The 24,150-nt window shown below is 45.5% G+C and overlaps 1 protein-coding gene across 1 annotated transcript in view; it reads left to right on the plus strand.

Annotated features, from left to right (window-relative positions):
• The window catches only part of POLN (DNA polymerase nu), a 180,980-nt gene that overhangs the window by 41,274 nt on the left and 115,556 nt on the right, over window positions 1-24,150 (plus strand). Inside the window, exons 8-10 of the mRNA XM_073662265.1 lie at window positions 4,426-4,490; window positions 5,280-5,363; window positions 23,149-23,241. Of these exons, the coding sequence (XP_073518366.1) occupies window positions 4,426-4,490; window positions 5,280-5,363; window positions 23,149-23,241 (242 nt within the window). The remainder of the gene's footprint in view (window positions 1-4,425; window positions 4,491-5,279; window positions 5,364-23,148; window positions 23,242-24,150) is intronic.

A 24,150-nucleotide genomic window follows, 5' to 3' on the forward strand; every position in this document is an offset into this window, starting at 1 on the left:
TATGGAAGCCCTGGTGGCTTTGATAGCAGCCTTCAGCTCGTCTGCATTGTTGGGTCTGGGGTCTCTCATCTTCCTCTTGACAATACCCCATAGATTCTCTATAATAGGTTCTCTATGGGGTTAAGGTCAGACGAGTTTGCTGCCAATCAAGCACAGTGATACTGTTGTATATAAACCAGGTATTGGTACTTTTGGCAGTGTGGACAGGGGCCAAGTCCTGCTGGAGAATGACATTTCCATCTCTAAAAAGCTTGTCGGCAGAGGGAAGCACGAAGTGCTCTAAAATGTCCTGGTAGACGGCTGCGCTGACTTTGGTCTTGATAAAACACAGTGGACCTCCACTAGCAGATGACATGGCTCCCCAAACCATCACTGATTGTGGAAACTTCACACTAGACCTCAAGCAGTTTGGATTGTGTGCTCCTAAACCATCACATACACCTTTGCCATGAGCTTTGGCAAAAAAGTGCCATTCAGCTTCCACTCCAAAATCTTCTTGTGATGGCATACATTTATAAAGTTTTTCCTATTTTGATACTGTGCAGTAGAGCCATCCGAGAAGTAGACCTTGCTCAAACTTGGTAGGATGTTAATTTTTATCACTGAAATCAATTTTGTTTTGGAACTAATGAACAGCTATTGAATCTCAGCACTCAGATATCAGAAGTACAATTTTGTATTTTATATCTGACTGTAAACAGAACCGGCTTATTACTATTCAGCTAAGCAGACATCAGACCGGATGCTGCGCTCATCACACCGGGCACTGGAGGAGACACTGCACAAGGGAGACACCACAGGGACCAGCTCCTGAAACGAGCGTCACTGATGACGCTTCATTTTAAGGTGGCAAATAAAGCAAAGGGAGTGTTGAGATGTCCCAGCCCCCGCCTCTTCGATGACTCTTCGTTTCAGGGCAGAAATTGCAGTGATAGCGGTTTCGGCCAGCAGATGACTATTCGTTTAAGTGTCCCATCATGCACTAAGGTTTCTCAAACGAATCGTCATAGGAAGAGGGTAATATAAACAGAACCCTAAGTTGCAGTACAGAGTGAATGGTAGGAAATTTTGCCATAACTTGAATTACAAGAGTTATTAGTTTTTAAAGATTTATTAATTGAAATTTACTTTTGGGTTTCGGACCAACCTTTTAAGCTGGTCACAAAAAACGTTCCACAAAGTCTTCTGCACTTTTAGAAACAGTGTCAAAAGTCCATCTGTCAGCAGGTATCCACTGTCTATAAGTCATACTATCTACCATAACCTCTTTGCAATGATTTAGTATTTTTTCTTGGAAAACCTTTACTAGAGGACATTTTTTGCAGATATTTAGGTAACAGTTTGAACTCTCTTGTTGGACACATTATTTTAGACACATACTTTGTAATCACAATGGTTGGACTCACCATTCTGAGTATCTTTCAGCTTACCTCCTTCAATCATAAGCTTAGTGTTCTGGTGTAATGTATATACGCATACTGAGTGTGCACCACTACCACCAGCCAGGACACAATTCTTAGGTCGCAGGTCAGCAAATTTTGAAAATCGAAAATTTGCAGTATTACCCCTTTGAAATCCCAACTTGAATTTTGGTACAGACTTGGCTACATGCATAGGAGGCAAATGTGAATTTTGTGTGAATTTTATATCATATAGTTTTTTTTGTAAATGCTTTTCAAAATTTTGCATTTGAGCCCACATGGGTAAAATATTAACAAAGATATTCTTGTGACATATCGGATGAAAGCCTGTTCAGTTCTGAGTATAATGGTGTTTTTTTTCTCTATCTTGGTTCTGGCCTGAGTTATGAGTATATAACGCCAAAAAAAATCCTCAATCTATAATCATAGTAGAATCATAGAATCATAGAATCATAGAATGGTAGAGTTGGAGGGGACCTCCTGGGTCATCTGGTCCAACCCCCTGCTCAAAGCAGGATTCACTAGTAGCCAGAAAAGAAACATAAACGTACAGCATCACTTAAAGAAGAAGCTTCTTAATAAAGGGCTAAAAATATCTTTATTTATGAATCATAAAAATTAATCAATAAATATAACAAAGAAACGCGCGTCAGGTGTATCGTTACCTTTACTCCCCTTATTATTATATGTTTAATCCCTTTGTGGTTTGGGGTTTCATATGCAGGTCATGGTGTCACTCTTCATTCTAAAAGTGATTGTTATCTATTTTATGTGATCTGTATGTACTAATTATGATATATTGACACTATGTCTGTGTGTCACCCCAGGCCTGGATGCCACAAATATTAAAGGCTGTGTCTGAGAGCAGGAGGGAGGTTCCCTGGTCAGGGACAATTAGCATACAGCACCTCCTGTCCCAGGCCAGTAGGGGGAGCTGGCTGCCCCTATAAAAGCTGGAACTGAGGGCAGGGTTAGAGAGAACTGGACGACCTAGCTCCGGACTTAGACTAGTCCCAGAGAAGGAGGGACAGTTCAGCTGTAGCCAAGGAGTCCGTGAGGCAGAGGAGAAGCTGCGAGCCAAGGACAGAGGCGACGAGAGCCGGTCCTGGCTGAGATAACTACAATACCGGACATTGGGGTCCGAGGCTGTCAGGGTTGCAAGCCCAGCAGCAGAGAACCAACCTGCAAGGGATTTCAGGTCCCTTGGCCTAAGAAGCCTGGAGGCTCCGCCACACAGAGGGACCGGTACAGCACGGAGAAGCAAAAGGTACCTAAGGCCCGAGTCGCAAGCCATACAGGAGAAGTACACGGCCAGCTCAGGGACTTGGGCTATTACACCACGAAAAGGGGGATAGTCAGCAAGGGCAGAGAGAGAACGGTAGGCCTTCACACTCACCCTGACCAGTGGGGCTCGCCCGAATGCTCTCAGACACCCAGGCCCATTCCTACCCGGTACTCCTGTTGGGTCAGTAGTAATACCTACAATAAAGACCCTGGACTGTTTGAAGCGGACTCTGAACTCTTATTACTGCGGCCTGCACTATCACCCCCAGCATTCACATACGCTGCCCTGAGGCTACACTCTTCCCGTGGGGAGTTATCCGACCCCTGTGCTGCACACCAACATCAGCCTCAGCGGTCTGCCTTGCAGCAGCGGTCATCCCTGACCGCAATCCACGGGTGGCGTAGTCGGACATTCATAACTCTACAAATAGACTGCCACAGCATTTGGTCTGACCACCCTGAGCCACGGGATCGGGTTGCCACTACTACCCCCATCATCGCACTGAAGCCCGGTTCCGGGTGCTCCATGGCCCATGGGGCGAGTCATCTGTATTTGGGATATGTGGGTTTATTACCTTTGTAGTATATTTATAGTAGGCCATATATTTATTTTACCAGGTGTACCCACCTTGTCTTCATCTGTACCCCCCACTTTTTTATTGATGTTTTTTGTTATATTGATTTAATAATTTTTATGATCCATAAATGAAGATATTTTTAGCCCTTTATTAAGACGTTTCTTCTTTAAGTGATGCTGAATTATATGGAGAAACATAAAGGCATGCAATATAGAAATTCACATTTTTTCAAAACTATGAAAATTAATAAAAAAAATTATAAAATATATATAATTTTTTTTCTTCACATTTTGCATTCTCTAAAACACTATTACCAGAGAACAAAATCTCAAAAGAATTAAAAATCTAGAGAAAAAATTAATTGATTCACTTGACATGGAATGACCCAATGGTGACTGTTAACTCCCAGTATCTCCTTTCTATTGCTAAAGACATATTGGAAGTTGTAGGTTCATGTGATACAATTGTACATAGGGCTGACCTGTAATTGCAATTGATCGCTGTACTAAGTTTGGTTATTTATTAATGTACTGATGGTGGTTCTTGTGCTGCATTCATGTACTGACTGTGGTTGTGATATTATACACATGTGACAATCCAAAACACGCTTCATGGCTGTGTTACAACTTAAAACTCCTTGAAATTTTAGAGTGTTGAGATCATGGGGAGGATTTGGCGAGATTCTGCTCAGCTTTTGCTCCAAAAACCCAGTGTAAGTTAATGTATGTTCACACTTATTTTTTGGAGCATAAACTGAGCAGAATCTTTCCAAATGCTCCTCAAATACTCAAAACTTGGTTCTGGTGATGTATTAATGTACTGATGGTGGTTCTAGTGATGTATTCATGTAAGTACCCCTTTACATTTTTTGCAGCCCTTGGGATTAGTTCCGTATGGCATTGTGGCTCTTGGACCAAAAAATGTTGCGTAATCTTGCTTTAGTTTAATGATTCGGAAACTAGTAGTGAATCAGCTTATCAACAACAAAGAGATCATCCGTAGTAAATAACAAGCATACTAAGATGATGGAAGCTAAGCTATGTGATATCCTGGATACTTTACAAAGTTGTTTGTTTCATCTTATGATATTCAGCTGTTGTTGTGTCATTCTATGTAAAACTTTGTGTTTATTTGGTTTCTAGCAATGGAAAACTGCTCCATAGAAATAAATCAGGAAGAGCTAAAGAAGACGTCAGTGCAGTTAGGGGTAAATACCACATGCTTTATGTTGTCATCCTGACTGCTTTAAAAAGATATTATGAAATAGCTTATGAACTTTTGGATAAAGCTGCAAGACATATTGCTTTTAGAGGGGTGGCAAACTTGTGGCTTAAACCCCAGGAACAAACTGAAAGCACTCAGAATTATTACATTATTTGGCGGCATTAAGGAGGCTCTTTATTGGAGTACTATTTAGATAATATACATTATTTAGGCACTATGGTAAAATTATTCTTTCAGTATTATGTGGGCTGAAAATAAAAAATGATTGTTGGACATTGTGGAATTTACCAGTGCATCTCTATCTAAACAAAGTCTCACTTAAAGGGTTATTCCCATCTTCATAGATAGATATTGTAAAAACAAGCACTTTTGCAATTTTCAATTTGAGATACAAGCAGTTCTTTTGTTTGCAGCTCATTGCTTAGGAGATGACCACCTGCGGTCTAGCTTTTGAGCATTGCGCTGAAGCTGACTCTGGGACTAGGCGATAACAGCGTGCACCAATGATCCTGGCCCGCTTCAGAGCAGCGCTTACAAATTCCATAGAAAACATGTTCTACTGTCTAGCACAGGTGGTCGGTCTCCAAGGCAATGAGCTGTAAACAAAGAAAAAAATGTTAAAATCTCAAGAACAGCTGAAGATTTTAATAAGCAGTACATTTCAGATGGAATATCCCTTAAAGGGTTAAAAATAGCATTTGTCTGTTGGTACGATGCTATAATTCTAGGAAGAATAATATGTAGGTGTCATCCTTTGAATGTGCAATTACAGATTCATCTTAAAGAATTGGAAAAAGAGGCACAACAAGCTGCAGGACAAAAGTTCAGGTTAACTAGCAGTAATGAACTTCGGACAGTAAGTGTGTTTCCTTTTACACATAAATAATTAAATGTTGATAAGATGCAAAGCCAGGAAAGAAAAAAAAAAAAAAAGAAAAGCTGGGAACACACTACTTAAGGTTCGTTTACACGAGAAGATAATCGATTAAACCTCTTCACGTTCCGGGCAATTTCCGTTTTTGTGTTTCCGTTCTTTCCTCCCCTTCTTCCTATAGACATAACTCTTTTATTTTTCTGTCCACATAGACATATGAGGGCTTGTTTTTTTTGCAGGACGAGTTGAACTTTTGGATATCACTATTCATTTTACCACATAGTGAACTGGAAAATGGGAAAACAATTCCAAGTGAGGGGAAATTGTGAAATAAATGCAATTCTGACAATGTTTTTTATGATTTTTTTTATAGTGTACCTTTGAGTTAAAAATTACTTTACAATATGATTATTTTTTCCGGGGCGAGACCATAATACTATTTTGGGATAGATAGGACTTTTTGATCTCTTGTTACAGCATTTTTTGTGCAATTGCAGTGACCAAAAAAACGTACAGTGGGTATGGAAAGTATTCAGACCCCTTTAAATTTTTCACTCTTTGTTTCATTGCAGCCATTTGGTAAATTCTAAAAAGTTAATTTTTTTCTCATTAAAGTACACTCTGCACCCCATCTTGACTGAAAAAAAAACAGAAATGTAGAAATTTTTGCAAATTTATTAAAAAAGAAAAACTGAAATATCACATGGTCATAAGTATTCAGACCCTTTGCTCAGACACTCATATTTAAGTCACATGCTGTCCATTTCCTTGTGATCCTCCTTGCGATGGTTCTACTTCATCATTGGAGTACAGCTGTGTTTAATTAAACTGATAGGACTTGATTTGGAAAGGCGCACACCTGTCTATATAAGACCTCACAGTTCACAGTGCAAGTCAGACCAAATGAGAATCATGAGCTCAAAGGAACTGCCCAAGGAGCTCAGAGACAGAATTGTGGCAAGGCACAGATCTGGCCAAGGTTACAAAAGAATTTCTGCATTACTGAAGGTTCCTAAGAGCACAGTGGCCTCCATAATCGTTAAATGGAAGAAGTTTGGGACCACCAGAAGTCTTCCTAGACCTGGCCGTCCAGCCAAACTGAGCAATCGTGGGAGAAGAGCCTTGGTGAGAGAGGTAAAGAAGAACACCAAGATCACTGTGGCTGAGCTCCAGAGATGTACTAGAGAGATGGGAGAAAGTTCCACAAAGTCAACTATCACTGCAGCCCTCCACCAGTCAGGCCTTTATGGCAGAGTGGCCCGACGGAAGCCTCTCCTCAGTGCAAGACATATGAAAGCCCGCATAGAGTTTGCTCAAAAACACATGAAGGACTCCCAGACTATGAGAAATAAGATTCTCTGGTCTGATGAGAGAAAATAGAACTTTTTGGTGATAATTGTAAGTGGTATGTGTGGAGAAGACCAGGCACTGCTCATCACCTGCCCAATACAATCCCAACAGTGAAAGATGGTGGTGGCAGCATCATGCTATTGAGGTGTTTTTCAGCTGCAGGAACAGGACAACTGGTTGCAATTAAAGGAAACATGAATGCAGCAAAGTACAGAGATATCCTGGATGAAAACCTCTTCCAGAGTGCTCTGGACCTCAGACTTGGCCGAAGGTTCACCTTCCCACAAGACAATGACCCTAAGCACACAGCTAAAATAACAAAGGAATGGCTTCAGAACAACTCTGTGACCATTCTTGACTGGCCCAGCCAGAGCCCTGACCTAAACCCAATTGAGCATCTCTGTAGAGACCTGAAAATGGCTGTCAACCAACGTTCACCATCCAGCCTGACGGAACTGGAGAGGATCTACAAGGAAGAATGGCAGAGGATCCCCAAATCCAGGTGTGAAAAACTTGTTGCATCATTCCCAAGAAGACTTATGGCTGTACTAGCTCAAAAGGGGGCTTCTACTCAATACTGAGCAAAGGGTCTGAATACTTATGACCATGTGATATTTCAGTTTTTCTTTTTTAATAAATTTGCAAAAATTTCTACATTTCTGTTTCTTTTCAGTCAAGATGGGGTGCTGAGTGTATTTTCATGAGGAAAAAAAATGAACTTTTTAGAATTTACCAAATGGCTGCAATGAAACAAAGAGTGAAAAATATAAAGGGGTCTGAATACTTTCTGTACCCACTGTAATTTTGACATTCTTGAATTTTTTTTGTTTACGGTGTTTACCAATCGGGTTAATTGTTTTTATTTTGATTATTTGATTTTTAGAATTGATTTTGATAGATCAGTCTTCTCTCAATGCGGAGATACCACATATGTGTATTTTTTTATTTTTTTTATATCTATATTTTCAGTGGGCGAAAAAGGAGGTAATTTGAAATTTTATGTTTTTTTTTAATTTTTTCATATTTTTTAAAACTTTTTTTTTTTTTTTACTTTTCTCTGTTCTTGTTAGACTCCTTAGGGGATCCGATCGCTTGTGTTATATACATAAATGCCACAACATTGCTACATATAGTGAAAATCATGGTCTCCTTTGAAGCCCGTCCACCGTTGAACCAGAATTTTTTTGCTGCTCTAAACAATTTCATGCGCACCGAAGGAGCATTTTCTCCTTCCCCCATGACGGCACCACGGAGAGAGGGGATCCGCCCTTCAAGGACAGGAAACCTACAGATAAAAAGGGCGGCACCTCTTTTCCGCATCAGTTGGTTTCCTGTCCTTGACGGGGACCTACAGAAAGAAGAAGAAAGAAAGAAAGAAAGAAAGGAAAAAGAAACAAAGATAGAAGATGGACTTACCAGGCCCAGCCAGACCGGTTCAGGCAGTGGGGGTTCCCTGCCTCGGCTGGTGCGGTGTCCTGTAGCGCCACCGCTGGGGTCAGTAGGCCTCTAGGGTGGCAGGGAGACTCAGCGCAGGAGAAGACCGGAGCCGCCGCGTTCTCCAGTGGTGTCGGGGCCCAGGTGATGAGTATGCCTCGGCTTCCGTGGCCCAGGTTAGTGAGTTTGCCTGGGCTTCCGGGGCCCGGGTCGTTGTGCATACCTGGGCTTCCGAGGGCCATTGCGGAAGTGCGCGCGCCGAACACATCCCCGGTGTCTGCGGAGTTGGCGTGTCTTGGCGCGCGCTCTCGCTGACTCCTTCCCTCTGACGCGAGCTGCAGTGCACCACTGGGTGTCGGCGGCCTGGGCGCGCGCGCCCCAGAAGTGTAATGCGCGCCACGGTGCCCTCTGGGAGCGGCGCGTTTGAACGCGCGCCTGGGAACCGGGATGCCCAGCAAAAGAAAGCGTTGGGGGGAGTGATGGACTCCTCTGTGGGGGTGGCGTCCCCCATGCTGGAAGGTGCACAGGTGGACAAGTCAGGTGAGGGGGGCGGAGCCCTATAGATGTTAAATTGCCGGGAATGCACAAGGGAAGTGCTTCCTAGCACACTCTGGCACCTTTTTGGCTATGAGCGAGCAGGAGCTACAGGAGGTGTAGTCCCTGCACCCCCACTCACCACCACCTGCACATCATGGGAAGCGTACGAAAGGACCCTCCAGTGACCGCCAACACAGCCAAGGTGATGGTGGAAGCGGGCAGTCTGGCAGGTCTTCGCAACGCGACGAGGACTCCAGCGTGGCGTCAACCTCGAGGAAAGACCCAGCTACTGGAACGGGTTCCTCTTCAAATCCTGTATTCCCTCTTACAACGGGATGGTAAGTGATCTTCGTGAAAGCTCACTTGTAACTTGGGACCCCCCCTCTCTTTTCTTCTCTCATCAGGGAAGGAAAAGTATGGGCAAGTGCAAACACAGGACCTGCGCGCTTTGCGCAGAGGATCTGCCCACCACATGGCAAAAAAGACTATGCAACTCGTGCATTGAACAAACAATCTGCGAGGAGACCCCTAAGTTCGCCTCAGAGCTCAGTTCCCTGATTAAATCCCAGGTTGAGGATACCTTCAAGTCCCTGCAGAAGGGGGGGAGAAACGAAAAAAAGCCATGAACCTATCCCCTGTATCAGGATCTAGCAGTTCGGACGGGGAGGTGGTAGACTCAAATTTGTCCTGCTTATCTTCGTTCTCGTCATCTTCTGAGGGTGGGAGTCGTAGCTGTTTCCCTATAGAGGGTATGGATAATTTAATTAAGGTAGTTAGGTCCACTATGGGGTTGGTAGATCCTCGCCCTAAGAAATCAGTCCAGGATTTGATGTTTAGTGGCGTGGAACAAAAGAAAAGGAGATCTTTTCCTCTTAATGATAAAGTCCACTCCCTTATTAAGAGGGAATGGAAAAAGCCATAAAGGAAGGGCTTGTTGTCACCTAAGAGAAAATACCCCTTCGAAGACCCGGTATGCTCCTTCTGGGGGAAGGCGCCAAAGTTAGACGTAGCAATAGCTAAAGCCTCTAAAAATATTTCCCTGCCATTTGGAGACATGGGGGTGCTAAAAGACCCAATGGACAAAAAAGCGAACTCCTTCCTGAAAGGAGCTTGTTAGGCGGCAGGAGGAGGGTTAAAACCCGCAGTGGCAGCCACATGCACAGCCAGATCTTTAATGGCCTGCCTAGATCAGCTAGAAGCGCAACTTGAAAACAAAACATCAAGGGATAACATACTAGGCTCCATCCCAGTAATGAAGGGCGCAGCAGCTTTTTTGGCTGACGCATCAGCCGATTCCGTCAGGCTGGCAGCCAGGGCTGCGAGTTTTTCTAACGCAGCCAGGCAGGCCCTCTGGCTTAATTGCTGGCTGGGTGACCACCAAATGAAATCTAGGCTGTGTTCCATTCCTTGCGAGGGTGAGTTCCTATTCGGATCTACTCTGGAAGATATCCTTGACAAAGCCGGGGATAACCAGAAACGCTTCCCGGTCCTCTCCGGTACTTCATACAGGAAGTCTTTTCGGAGCAGGAAATTTATGCGCCGAAAACCCCCCAAAGACCAGGATAGGTGAGAGGATAGGGGGGAAAAGGCCAAAGGGTTTATGTTTAACAGGCCCCCCAGCGACAACAGGGAACCTGCCCAATGAGAGTCAGCCCCAGGTGGGGGGGGGACTTCTTCATTTCCTCCCAGCCTGGGAAAAAATATCGAACAGTTCTTGGATTTTAGACCTGATAAAAACAGGAATAAAATTCCAGTTTCACTCCATTCCGCGTCCGAACTTCGTCATAACCCCCATGAGGTCATCAGGGGTAGAACAACTAGCACTAGAACAAGAGATTCTAGGCCTAATAGAGAAAGCGGTCCTTCAGGAAGTCCCTGCACTGGAGGAAGGTGAAGGATTCTACTCCCCTCTGTTCCTCAGGAAAAAAACAGACGTTGTAAACCTGAAAAAACTGAACAAATGTCTAAAGGTGCAATCCTTCAAGATGGAGTCAATAAAATCGTCAGTGAAATTGTTGTTCCCAGACTGTTTTATGGCTGTCCTGGATCTCAAGGACGCCTATTATCACGTCCCCATACACAGAGGTATAGTCAAACACTACCAATATACGGCCCTTCCCTTCGGTCTAGCGATAGCCCCAAGGGTTTTCACAAAAATAGTGGCAGAGGTAATGACCCATCTGAGGGAGCAAAACATCCTGATCACCCCGTACCTGGACGATCTGCTGATAATAGGCAACTCGTTCAAGGCAACTCGTGCAAGGACCATCTAGCAAGGGTCATGGGTTCCTTGACGAATTTAGGCTGGCTTCTGAACCTAAAAAAGTCCAGGTTGGAGCCGGATCAAGTACAAGAGTATCTAGGTATCCTATTAGATTCGAGGAATCAGGAATCAGGAATGCCATCTCCCAGCAGGGAAAAATCCAGAATATGATAGCCCGGATATCTCATGTGAAAGACCATCCCTCTATAACTCTACAGGGAGCAATGTCCCTTCTAGGTTCCATGACTGCCTGCATCCCAGGGGTCCGCTGGGCTCAGTTGCACACCAGAGACTTGCAATGGGAAATCTTGGGGGCAGAAAGGTCACTAAAAGGGTGCTTAGAAGGTCGGCTAATTTTGTCATCAAAAACCTTGCTTTCCCTAACATGGTGGACGAAGGTGGACAATTTAACCAGAGGCGTTGCATGGACAATCTCAGAGTCACAGGTCCTAACTACAGATGCAAGCCCCAGGGGGTGGGGGGCTCACCTAAACGACCAAATAGCTCAGGGGGTCTGGTCAGAGGATTTGGAAGGGGTATCTTCCAACATGAAGGAACTTCTGGCAGTAAAATTTTCTCTCTCAAAATTCCTAAACACCCTACGGGGACACCATGTAAGAGTTTTTTCAGACAACAGGGTAGTAGTGGCATACTTAAATCGCCAGGGGGGGACCTGGTCCAATTCTCTACTACAGGTGTCAAAATCCATCCTCCAGGTAGCAGAGAACAATCTAGAGTCCCTGTCTGCACTCCACATAAAAGGAACAGAAAATATCACAGCAGGACCCAGCTGAGACAGGGCGAATGGGAGCTGAATCAGTTGGTGTTCAACCAAATCACGGAGTTTTGGGGGAACCCTTCCATAGACCTATTCGCCAACTGGCGGAACAAAAAGGTGGACATATTCTGCCCAATCAACCCCAAGGGAAACCCAGTGGCATTAGATGCCTTCTCAATTCCATGGAACCACCAGCTAGCCTATGCCTTTCCTCCTATCGCTCTGATTCCGACTGTTCTGAGGAAAGTCAGGGAAGACAAGGCAAACATAATTCTGATAGCCCCCTTCTGGACAAAGAGGCCCTGGTTTTCCTGGCTGAGGATAATGTCCACCTCTGACCCCTGGGTTCTTCCGGAGGTTCCGGAACTCCTTTTCCAAGGACCGGTCCTCCACCCTCAGGTAGCAAATCTACACTTGACAGCTTGGATTTTGAGAGGGTCCTCTTAAGGGATAGAGGGTTTTCCCCGAATTTAATCTCCACTCTACTACAGAGTAGGAAACCCGTAACCACCAGACTTTACAGTAAAACCTGGAAAAAATTCCTCTCATTTGCGGGTTCGAAGGTACTAGGGGAGGCCCCCATTACTTCCATCTTAGAGTTCCTGCAGAAGGGGTTGGAGCGGGGTCTGACCACAAGCACTCTAAAGGTTCAGATTGCGGCACTAGGAGCCCTATATTACTGCGACCTGGCCAGAAATAGGTGGATTTCTAGGTTCATCAAGGCATCACACAGGTCTAGGCCTATCCCCTCCCGGAATACTCCCCCTTTTGACTTAAATTTAGTTCTTTCAGCCCTAACCAAACATCCCTTTGAACCTTTAGCGAATGCATCTCTAAAAGTCCTATCTCTTAATACGTCTCTCCTAGTAGCCCTCACATCGGCACGTAGAGTTAGCGACATACAAGCCTTATCAGCAGGGCCCCCCTTTACGCAAATTCTAGAGGACAGGGTGACACTTAGGACTGACCCAGCATCCCTTCCTAAGGTGGGATCACACTTCCACAGATCACAGGAGGTCATCCTCCCTTCCTTTTGCTCAAATCCTAAAAACAGGGGGAAAGAAGACCTACACACCTTAGACGTCAGAAGGTGCATTATCCAGTACATTATCCAGTGCTTCCAGGGACCTCGGAAGGGACAGAAAGCTTCCAAGGGCACACTGGCAATGTGGATAAGGGACGCCATCTCCCTGGCATACTCATGAAGCGGGGAGACCGCCCTGGAGGATTTAAAGGCTCATTCGACTAGGGCAGTGGCAGCCTCCTGGGCGGAGAAAGCCGGTGCAGATATGTAGAGCTGCAACCTGGTCTTCCCCTTCTACATTCTTTAAGCACTACCAGCTGGATCTAACCTCTTCTTCGGACCTTACCTTTGGTAGAAGGGTTCTGGAAGCGGTGGTCCCTCCCTAAACGACTCTTCTCTGCAATTCTCTCCGTGGTGCTGTCATGGGGGAAGGAGAAAGACGTAGTTACTTACCGGTAACGGGATTTCTCAGAGCCCATGACGCCACCCGTACATTCCCTCCCTTCACGCATGGGTGTGCACATTTATTTATTACCTATGTTTAGTCAAAGGTAGTGTCTGGTAAGCTCCTTAAAAATGTTAACATTTGTGTTACTAACCCGGGGGTCCTCTCTGTGCTCTGTAAACAACTGATGCGGGAGAGAGGTGCCGCCCTTTTTATCTGTTGGTTTCCTGTCCTTGAAGGGCGGATCCCCTCTCTCCGTGGTGCCGTCATGGGCTCTGAGAAATCCCGTTACCGGTAAGTAACTTCGTCTTTTGGACACATCATTCAATCGCTCTACCCATTTACATTACACAAGTATCATAAACTATGGGTCTTTAACGTTAGAATGTGACGGATTATCGGCCGGTGTAAATGCAACTTTAAACAATTACAGACTTTCAGTAGATATAACCTAGAGATTTGAACTTTACTTGGACAATGTGTCGAAGTAGGACTGACGTCTTTGTCAGATCCCTTTTTCCTTCCTTGATCGGGATCTCAGTGACGCTTTACTTTCAATTGAGTCATTTCTAGCTGATGAATAGTGGGCTTCTGCAACAACCTACCATTTAAAGCCTATCTGCTTCACACACCTTAAAGGGGTTGTCCAATTTCAGAAAACTTTTTCCCAAATACGCAATTAGTTGAAAAAACAAACTGCACTTACTAACCCTCCCCAGGGCCAGTTCTGTATTTTTCCAGTTTCTGTTGTTTGTCTGCATCAGGAAAAAGTTATTTTTGAAAGGGAACAACTGCTTTAAATATTGTTTATGTAACACAATAAATACAAACACTATGTAACATCCTTCAGCAAACCGGACATGGATTCCACTATTGCTACACACTAGTGATGAGCGAATGGATTCTCATGACCCTGAGCCAGTGAGCAGGTTACTACACCATGGCCGCTGGACGGGAGCTCTGGAAACCGCCTCCAGCATCTCTGGCTTCTCTTGATTAACCGGCCTGGCACAATATCATTGTTGTTACACACATGACATTGCACCAGGTAATCAAAAGAGGAGACGCTGGTTGCTGACAAGTAAGAGGAGGTCCATATGGCTCCCATCCAGCTGCCATGGAATATTGGCCTGGGCGCTGGACAAGGGATCTCTATTGCACATGTAAAAAAGTGAAGTCCTTTGCACACATTTGATCAACTTATGTGAGCCCATCTGCCAACTACAAGGTGACCTCTGTTGATTGGTATTCTTTACTAAAGACTAACCTCTGTCTGTACCTTGGCCTCAAATGAACTGCGTAGATCATCTAGGACCCTGTTGGCCACATACTGATATTGATGGGTCCTGCTTAGTATATGGATATGGGTAAGTTTTCCAATATAGCATTATTTTCAAATATGCATTAATGTCAGTGGGTTGGATTGGAGACATTGGAGGTACAGACACCCACCTTTATAGTGAATGCACATTGCAAAATATACAGCATATATTACCTATAATAAATGAATAAGCTGGTAAAAATATACTGTGGCTGCAATACAATATACATAAACACTATGCAACAGCACTCTGCAAACTGTGTATATATTATATATATACACATATATATATATATATATATATATATATATATATATATATAGTGACAAAGTTACTGGCAGAATACTGGAGGGGAGATATGTTTCACTGAGGCTGTTAGCTTTAGTGATATGAAACATGGAAGTCTTCTCCTGCATAGTAGGTGCAGAGAGGGTTAAACAGCCAGCTTTAAAAGGGCATGTTTTATTGGTGGATGGCTAAAGTGCGGGTGGGAGGCCATCCTCCATATCTCCACCCCAGGAAGTTGCCTGGCTTTAAATAGCCAGCCTTGTGACTCAAGTGTGGTTCAGTATCTGGAGGCCAGCGCCAGAGAGAGGAACCTGTGTTTGTTTCTGCTAACCTGAACCGTATGGTTTTGCTAAATCCTGAGTGGCCGGACCCAGACTGGTGCAAGGACTTTGCCGGACATTTTCTTACTTTGTTTTGCTGTTATGCCAGATGGGCTGTGTTTATTTTTATGAACTTTGCATTGGTTTGTGCCGCTTAATAAACCAACTGAAAATTTAAAGAGACAGTGTTCCGTATTTATCTCCACATGCAGTCAAGTGAGCAGATCTACCACAGGTGGTGTTAGAAGTGCGGGCTGCTTTCCCAGCTAACACGTGTGACTGCTACAGGAGAAACCGCATGTCCTAGATGGCAGCAGTGAGCCAGGAGGCAGAGTCAGACAGCATGGAGGACCCTCTTAAACACCTTGTGAAGGTCCAGCAGCAGCAACAACTGGCTTATCAGGAGATGAGTAAGTTGTTGATGCAACAGATCTAACAACAGCAGCAGCAGCACCTGCAGCAGTAACAGGACAAGTACTGACTGCAGCAACAGCAGATTGAGTTGCTCGCAGAGGCGGTTTGGGGCAGGCCGGCAGCCCCTTTCCAAGTTATGACGACACATACGCCCAGAAAGCGATAAGACCCCGGTAAGATGCAAAAAATTACACCGGGAGATGTGGAATCCTTTTTGACTGTGTTTGAAAGGGTAGCAGAGCAGAAGAAGCTGCCGCAGGAGCAGTGGGCGGAGGTGCTGGCCCCCTATTTGACTGGTGAGTCCCAAAAGGCTTATTATGATCCGGTCTTACAGGATGCCTAGGAATATTCCAGACTAAAAACTGAGATACTAGCACACTCAGGGGTGACTGTCCGAGCTCAAAAGGTCCACCACTGGACGTATTGCGATGATAAACCTCCTCGCTCCGAAATGTTTGACGTGCTGCATCTGCTATAGAAGTGGTTGTAGCCGGAGTCCTCCACCTCAGCCCAGATGGTAAAGCGGGTCGTAATGGACATATTTACCCACTCCCTCTCCAGACCGGTGCAGACCTGGGTTGCCCAGGGGAACCCCCGAAATGCAGTTGACCTATTGGGTTTAGTAGAAAGGTACCAGGTGGTCGAAAGGTCCCAAAGGAAACCGGGCGTTGTTGCATCCCCGTACTGAGGTACCCAGAAGGAGCCCGAATCTCAAATGAGGGGTAGTAGAGCCACCACTGGGGGGAATTTGAGGTCCCAAGGGGTCGCTGAGGGGTTGCCAAAAGTCGCTGGCAAGAAGTTGACCTGCTGGAGGTGTCACAATCCCGGACATATTGCCGCCTGTTGTCCTATGTCCTCCGAACAGATGGACTGCAGCATGGGGAGGCGCCATTTGTATTATGCCCATCCAGCCTGCAGTGTGGACTGTCAGCCTGGTGCGGGGCCGCAGGCATGTCCCGTAACAATAAATGGGATACTGGTGACTGGACTCTTGGACTCAGGGAGTTTGGTGACTCTGATAAGGGCCACACTCCCCCACCGGCTGATCCCCGGGAAAAACGTAGGCGTCTTCTGTATTCACGGGGATTCCAAAGACTACCCTGTTGTCAGAGTGACTATAGAAACAAACTGCAATGCTAAGTCCCATGAGGTGGGAGTAGTTAAGGACCTGCTACACCCAGTGATAATGGCGCGGGACTTTATCCTGTTCTGGGAATTATGGCAGAAAGCCGGCATACCACATGACTCAGGAATGAGCCGGTCCCACCATGTTGAATCCCCAATGCAGTCTGAGATGGGTGAATTCCCCATGTGTGTCCTTGCTGGTGATGAGGACGAGACAGTGACCCAAGAGGCCGAGATTCCTGAGTTGGGTGTTTCTTGGGGGGAATTTTGGTGCTGCTCAGATGCAGTACCCCACATTGAAAAATGCATTTGATAATGTGTCTGTGATAAATGGGGTTGCTCAGGAGCTGGGGGCTGACACCAGGTTCCCATATTTCACACTAAATGAGGAACTACTTTATCGGGTCACTAAACCAAGAGGGGAAGTGGTAGAGCAGTTGGTGGTGGCGGGTCCCTATAGGCGTATGACGCGCCCCCTGGGCCGTGGGGTACCCGGAGCCGGGCCTTGTAGATGCTGGGGGTTGTAGTCACCGTGGCGGCGACCCGGTCCGTGACCCAGGGCAGTCAAACCAAGGGGGTAGTCTATGTGTTCAAATGTTAATGTCCGACTACGCCACCTGTGGAATGCGGTTATTGGTAACCGCCGCTGAAGCTGGTGGTATGTGCAGCAAGGTGATGTGACTCCCCACAGGAGGAGTGTAGCTTCAGGGCAGCGTGACTGGATGATGATGATTGTGCAGGGCGTTCTAGTGCTGTGAGTGCTGGCGCTACAAGGAACACAGAGACAAGATAGTGCAGTCCCAGGATCTTTACTCACTGTTGTTGTAGTTCAGATTACAAGTGCCAAGCAATCTTCCCCCGTTGTGCTGTGCGTACTCAGTGAGGGGTTCAGTCCACCCTCAGATATTTTCAGAGCACTTATCAGGACCCCGTTCTGTGTACCTTCCTCTGGCCTCTTCCTGCACCTCACACCCAGCGCCACTTCTATCCGGTACCCTCGGGCCTTGGTGGGCGACGTATGTTCCGTCCCCTGGGTCCTATGTGGCTACCTTCTTAGTGTACTGGTGTGGACTTGTGGCCTGCAGTACTTGAAATGCTGCAGCCTCCGGTTTCCTAGTTGGGCCTTGTAGCTCTGTGCTAGTTGAGGGACCGGTTCCCTTCTTCTGGCCTGACCCCCCTACCTCCTTGTAGCAGCGGGCATACGGGTGGCTTGCTGCACGGCCCGTACCCCTAGGGTCCCTTCTCTCCTCATTCCTGGAGCCGTCCTGCTCCCTCTCCTCTCTCTCAGGCTCAGGCCTCAGTGCTAGGCCTGTCTGTGGAGCAGAGCTCATGCAGAGCCTCTGCTCCTGTCTTCCGACTGAACTCTCTGAACCAACTCTCCCTGAACCAAGATGGTTCCTTACTTTTATACCTCCTACTCCAGTGCTCCCAGGATCTACGTCCTCCACCCTATCCACTACATAGTTCCCCCTTTCTAAGTGGTTCCTCCCCACTAGAGCCAGGGATCAGGGACTGTGCTCTACCGTAGGAGCAATCTCGCCCTGTCCCCCCGGAAATGTGGTGTAGTGAATGCAGTGTTAGGGTCCTGAGCCATACTCCTTCCTTACCTGAGAGTGAGGTACCACACCTCTGGATGAGATGCAATACCTCTGTGGCGACCGAACCCTCAGGGGCGCCACACGTAGGGTGTTAGACTTGGCCCATTCTCATATTTTGGGTGGACATCTGGGAGTAGAAAAAACTCAAGAGCGGGTCCTGCAGAGGTTTTACTGGCATGGATGTAACAGAGAGATTAATTACTGCCTGTCTTGCCCCACCTGTCAGATAACTGCTCCCATGTCTCTCACTTCTGAATCCCTCTAGTGCCATTGCCCATTATAGAGGTCCCATTTGACCGGATTGACATGGAGCTTGTTGGACCTCTGGTCAAGTCTGCCAAGGGGCACCAGTACATCCTGGTAGTGTTGGACTATGCAACTTGGTATCTGGAGGTGGTACCATTGAGAAACTCCTCCGCCAGGAGTATCGCCAGAGAGCTTGTGTATATTTTCTCCCGGACGGGCCTGCCAAACGAGAACCTGACAGACCAGGCCACTCTTTTTATGTCTAAGGTGATGAGGGAGTTGTGTAAGGCTCTCCAGATTACACAACTCCAGACGTCTGTATAACATCTGCAGACGGACGGCCTGGTGGAGAGATTCAACAAGACCTTGAAGTCTATGCTGAAGAAGGTCGTGGAGAAGGATGGGCGAGACTGGGATTGCTTATTGCCATACCTGCTGTTACACCCCACCGGAGCATCATTGAGCATGTGGCCTAAATGCAGGACCAGATCACGAGGGTGATGCCAACTGTGAAGGAGAGCCTCCTACAGGCCTCCTACCCAGGCGGGGATTTGCAATCTGGCGGCAAGGCTGAGACAGTTCAGCCCTGGAGACTGGGTATTAGTATTAGTACCCATGGTTGAAAGTAAATTTCTCGCGAAGTGGCAAGGGCCCTACGAGGTGGTCAAGAAGTTGAGTGAAGTCAATTATAAAATCCACCAGCCAGGAAAAAGGAAGCTGTACCAGATCTACCACATCAACTTGCTTAAGCCGTGGCGGGATAGGGAACCAAAGGAAGCTACGTATCTGGGGGCCAATCCTGAAGCCAGAGTCGAGGATGTCACAGTGGCAGAGACACTATCACCTGCCCAAAAACAACAGTGCCGAGAACTGCTGCAGAGAAACCGAGACCTGTTTTTGGAGTTGACCGGATGTAGAGGTTGTGGAGCATGAGATCTTGACAGGTGAACCAGAGGCCATATCGAATCCCCAAAGCCCGACGCGAGGTGAACTCCAAGTAGGTGCGGAGAATGGAATGTTGAGCCTGGGCGTCATCGAGGAGACTAAGAGCAGCTGGTCCAGACCCGTTGTTCTTGTACCGAAGCTGGACGGAGAATTTCGCTTCTGTAACGATTACAAAAAAACTAAACGAAGTGTCTAAGTTTGGCGAGGGTGCTTTCAGTACACCAGGATGCCATTTGGTCTGCAGGGGAGCCCAAGCTACCTTACAGGGGGCCATGGACCAGATCCTAGCCTCGCACAAGTACGCCGCCGCTTACCTGGACGACATCGTGATCTTCAGCCCAGATTGGGGAAGTCACCTACAGAAGGTCCAGGCGGCACTGGATGCTCTGAGGAAGGCCAGCTTTACAGTAAACCCAAAAAAATGGGGTATGAGAAAAGAAGAGGTAAAGTACTTGGGCTACATCGTCAGAAGGGGCAAAATAAAGCCGCAAGTGAAGAAGGTTGAAGCCATTCAAAAGTGGCCGCAACCGGCCTCCAAGAAACAGTTCGGGCGTTTCTAGGAATTGTGGGATACTATCGGTGATTTATCCCGAATTTCGCCATGATAGCCGCACCCCTAACTGACCTGCTTAAAGGGAAGAAGACAGCGATGGCCAAATGGTCTGAGGAAGTGAAGGGAGCGTTCCAGGAATTGAAACTCTCCCTGTGTAAGCAGCCGGTCTTGATTGCTCCTGACTTCAATAAGGAGTTTGTGGTCCAGACGGATGCCTCGGAAATCGGGTTAGGAGCCGTGTTGTCCCAGGAAGTGAATGGGGAGGGACATCCCATCCTGTATTTGAGCCAAAAATTCTCTGCCTGTCAAAGAAACTACACCATCGTAGAAAAAGAATGCCTGGCCGTCAAGTGGGCAGTTTACACCCTTAGGTATTGCCTTTTAGGCCGGAAGTTCTCCTGAGGTATTACCTTTTCAGGGTGTAAACTGCCCACTTGATGGCAGGTTAGTGTCAGACCATGCACCCCTTAGATGGATGAGGAAAGGATGCGGAAGAATGCCCGAGTTGCTAGGTGGTTTCTAGCGCTCCAGGACTTTAGTTTTCATGTATAGCACAGGCCCAGGAAACTACATGGTAACGCAGATGCCCTGTCCAGACTTCCCTGTTTAGCAGGGGAAGGTGCCAAAACCGCTGGCTTTGGGCAGGGATTGGGGGAGATATGTGACAAAGTCACTGGCAGAATACTGGAGGGGAGATCTATTTCACTGAGGCTGTTGGCTTCAGTGATGTGAAACATGGAAGTCTTCTCTTGTATAGTAGGTGCAGAGAGGGCTAAACAGCCAGCTTTAAAAGGGCATGTTTTATTGGTGGATGGCTAAAGTGTGGGCGGGAGGCCATCCACCATATCTCCACCCCAGAAAGTGGTCTGGGCTTTAAATAGCCAGCCTTGTGACTCAAGTGTGGTTCAGTATCTGGAAGCCAGCGCCAAAGAGAGGAGCCTGTGTTTGTTTTGTGCTAACCTGAACTGTATGGTTTTTGCTAAATCCTGAGTGGCCGGACCCAGGCTGGTTCAAGGAGTTTGTCGGACATTTTCTTACTTTGTTTCGCCGTTTAAGCCAGATCGGCTGTGTTTATTTTTATGAACTGTGCATTGATTTATGCTGCTTAATAAACCAACTAAAAATTTAAAGAGACAATGTTCCATATCTACCTCCACGTACAGCCAAGTGAGCAGATCTACCATACTAAATATATATATATAGATTTATGATAGATATACAGTATATATATGATATATAAATATATACATATTTATTTATTCAACTGTTGCTACACATGTGAAAGCAACAAAAACCCTATGCTAAAGACTCCCCTCTGTCTGTCAGAAAGCAGAGGATCCAGCTACATTTATATGAAAAAGTTTGGGCACCCCTATTAATCTTAAGCTTAATGTTTTATAAAAATTGGTGTTTTTGTAACAGCTATTTCAGTTTGATATATGTAATAACTGTTGGACACCGTAATGTTTCTGCCTTGAAATGAGGTTTATTGTACTAACACAAAATGTGTAATCTGCATTCAAACAAAATTTGACAGGTGCATAAGTATGGGCACCTCACCAGAAAAGTGACATTAATATTTAGTAGATCCTCCTTTTGCAAAAATAACAGCCTCTAGTCGCTTCCTGTAGCTTTTAATGAGTTCCTGGATCCTGAATGAAGGTATTTTTGACCATTCCTCTTTACAAAACAATTCCAGTTCAGTTAAGTTTGATGGTCGCCGAGCATGGACAGCCCTCTTCAAATGATCCCACAGATGTTCAATGATATTCAGGTCTGGGGACTGGGATGGCCATTCCAGAACATTGTAATTGTTCCTCTGCATGAATGCCTGAGTAGATTTGGAGCGGTGTTTTGGATCATTGTCTTGCTGAAAGATCCATCCAATGCGTAACTTCAACTTTATCACTGATTCTTGAACATTATTGTCAAGAATCTGCTGATACTGAGTGGAATCCATGCGTCCCTCAACTTTAACAAGATTCCCGGTGCCGGCATTGGCCACACAGCCCCAAAGCATGATGGAACCTCCACCAAATTTTACTGTGGGTAGCAAGTGTTTTTCTTGGAATGCTGTGTTTTTTTACCGCCATGCATAACGCCTTTTTGTATGACCAAACAACTCAATCTTGGTTTCATCAGTCCACAGGACCTTCTTCCAAAAAGAAATTGGCTTCTCCATATTTGCTTTTGCATACCTCAGCCGACTCTGTTTTTGGCGTGCTTGCAGAAACGGCTTCTTTCGCATCACTCTCCCATACAGCTTCTCCTTGTGCAAAGTGCGTTGTATAGTTGACCGATGCACAGTGACACCATCTGCAGCAAGTTGATGCTGCAGCTCTCTGGAGGTGGTCTGAGGATTGTCCTTGACTGATCTTACCATTCTTCTTCTCTGCTTTTCAGATGTTTTTCTTGGCCTGCCACTTCTGGCCTTAACAAGAACTGTCCCTGTGTTCTTCCATTTCCTTACTATGTTCCTCACAGTGGAAACTGACAGGTTAAATCTCTGAGACAGCTTTTTGTATCCTTCCCCTGAACAACTATGTTGAATAATCTTTGTTTTCAGATCATTTGACAGTTGTTTTGAGGAGCCCATGATGCCACTTTTCAGAGGAGATTCAAACAGGAGAACAACTTGCAAGTGGCCTCTTTAAATAGCTTTTCTCATGATTGCATACACCTGGCTATGAAGTTCAAAGCTCAATGAGGTTACAAAACAAAAAAAAGGGCTTTAGTAAGTCAGTAAAAAGTAGGTAGGAGTATTTAAAACAAGAAAATGATAAGGGTGCCCATACTTATGCACCTGTCAAATTTTGTTTGAATGCAGATTGCACATTTTCTGTTAGTACAATAAACCTCATTTCAAGGCAGAAACATTACTGTGTCCAACAGTTATTACATATATCAAACTGAAATAGCTGTTGCAAAAACACCTATTTTTATAAAACATTAAGCTTAAGATTAATAGGGGTGCCCAAACTTTTTCATATAACTGTATATTTTGTGCTAATTCAACAGTCTTAGACTGATTGAAAATGTGCAATGCCTTGGAGGTAGTAACACAGATGGGACCACATATTATGTTTTAGTGTTATGAAGTTATAATTCTGTTTCTGTTATTTTAGATACTTTTTGAAAAGTTCCATCTGCACCTGAAGTGTAAAACTAAGCTTCCCCAGACAAACTTAGGTCATCTCTTATCTACGGCTGAGCCAGCGGTAATGTCACTTTATGTGCTGCACTGTTTTCTCGGGACATTTCACATGGGGACACAAAGGCTTATGTAATCATATAATATCCCATAATATTAAAGGGAATCTGGCAGCAGGTTTTTGCTATGTAATCTGACGGCAGCATGATGTAGGGTCAGTCACTTAGTTTACTGGGTGCAGCAGTTGCGATAGAATCACAATTTTCTTTGCTGCAAATCTTAGCAGCGCTCAGATGTTGAACTGTGTATAACCCGAGGTCACGATATCGCTAGAACGTGCCGTGTATCCTCCACCTCACCATCCAATTCGCATTTCGCAAGTGCTTCGTCAGAGAGTGCATAGCAAAAACCAGGTGACAGATTCCCTTTAAAGGGAACCTGTCAGGAGGATTTTACTGCTGCTATGGCTGTATGTGTCTTTGTTTCTCATATCATTTCGGCATGAGAATTAAACCGCAGCATGCTGTGCTTTGCAGCGCAGATCGGTTGTCCCATACCCATTCAAGTCTATGGGTTCCACAGACTCACAAAATGGAGAAGATGGAGAAGTTTTGTTCTCCATCTTCTCCTCACCTGTGAAACGGTTGTCACTTGAGAGAATTGGATCACCGTAAGCTGACACTCGAATCAGAGTTTGATCGGAGTGTCATTAACATAATTGATCCAATTTTCTCTCATGAGAAAATCTACGCTTGTGTGACCACAGCCTTAAAATCTCATTTGTTTTTTTTTTAGAGACCATATGTAAAAAGAAATCGGTAACCTTTTCATCTTTTTTTCCTACAGGATAGAAGATTTCCAGGGCATCGGAGGTCAAGATGAAATGTAGCACTTATTTAGCTGACTGTAAAAAGTTGCAGCCCTGCGTTCATTTTGTTGTTAGGAAGGTCTAATGAAGCTGAGACCTTGTGGCTTG

Source organism: Phyllobates terribilis, unplaced genomic scaffold, assembly GCF_046119375.1.
Source record: "Phyllobates terribilis strain yellow unplaced genomic scaffold, ASM4611937v1 Scaffold_1__5_contigs__length_1240528914, whole genome shotgun sequence".
Lineage (NCBI taxonomy): Eukaryota > Metazoa > Chordata > Amphibia > Anura > Dendrobatidae > Phyllobates > Phyllobates terribilis.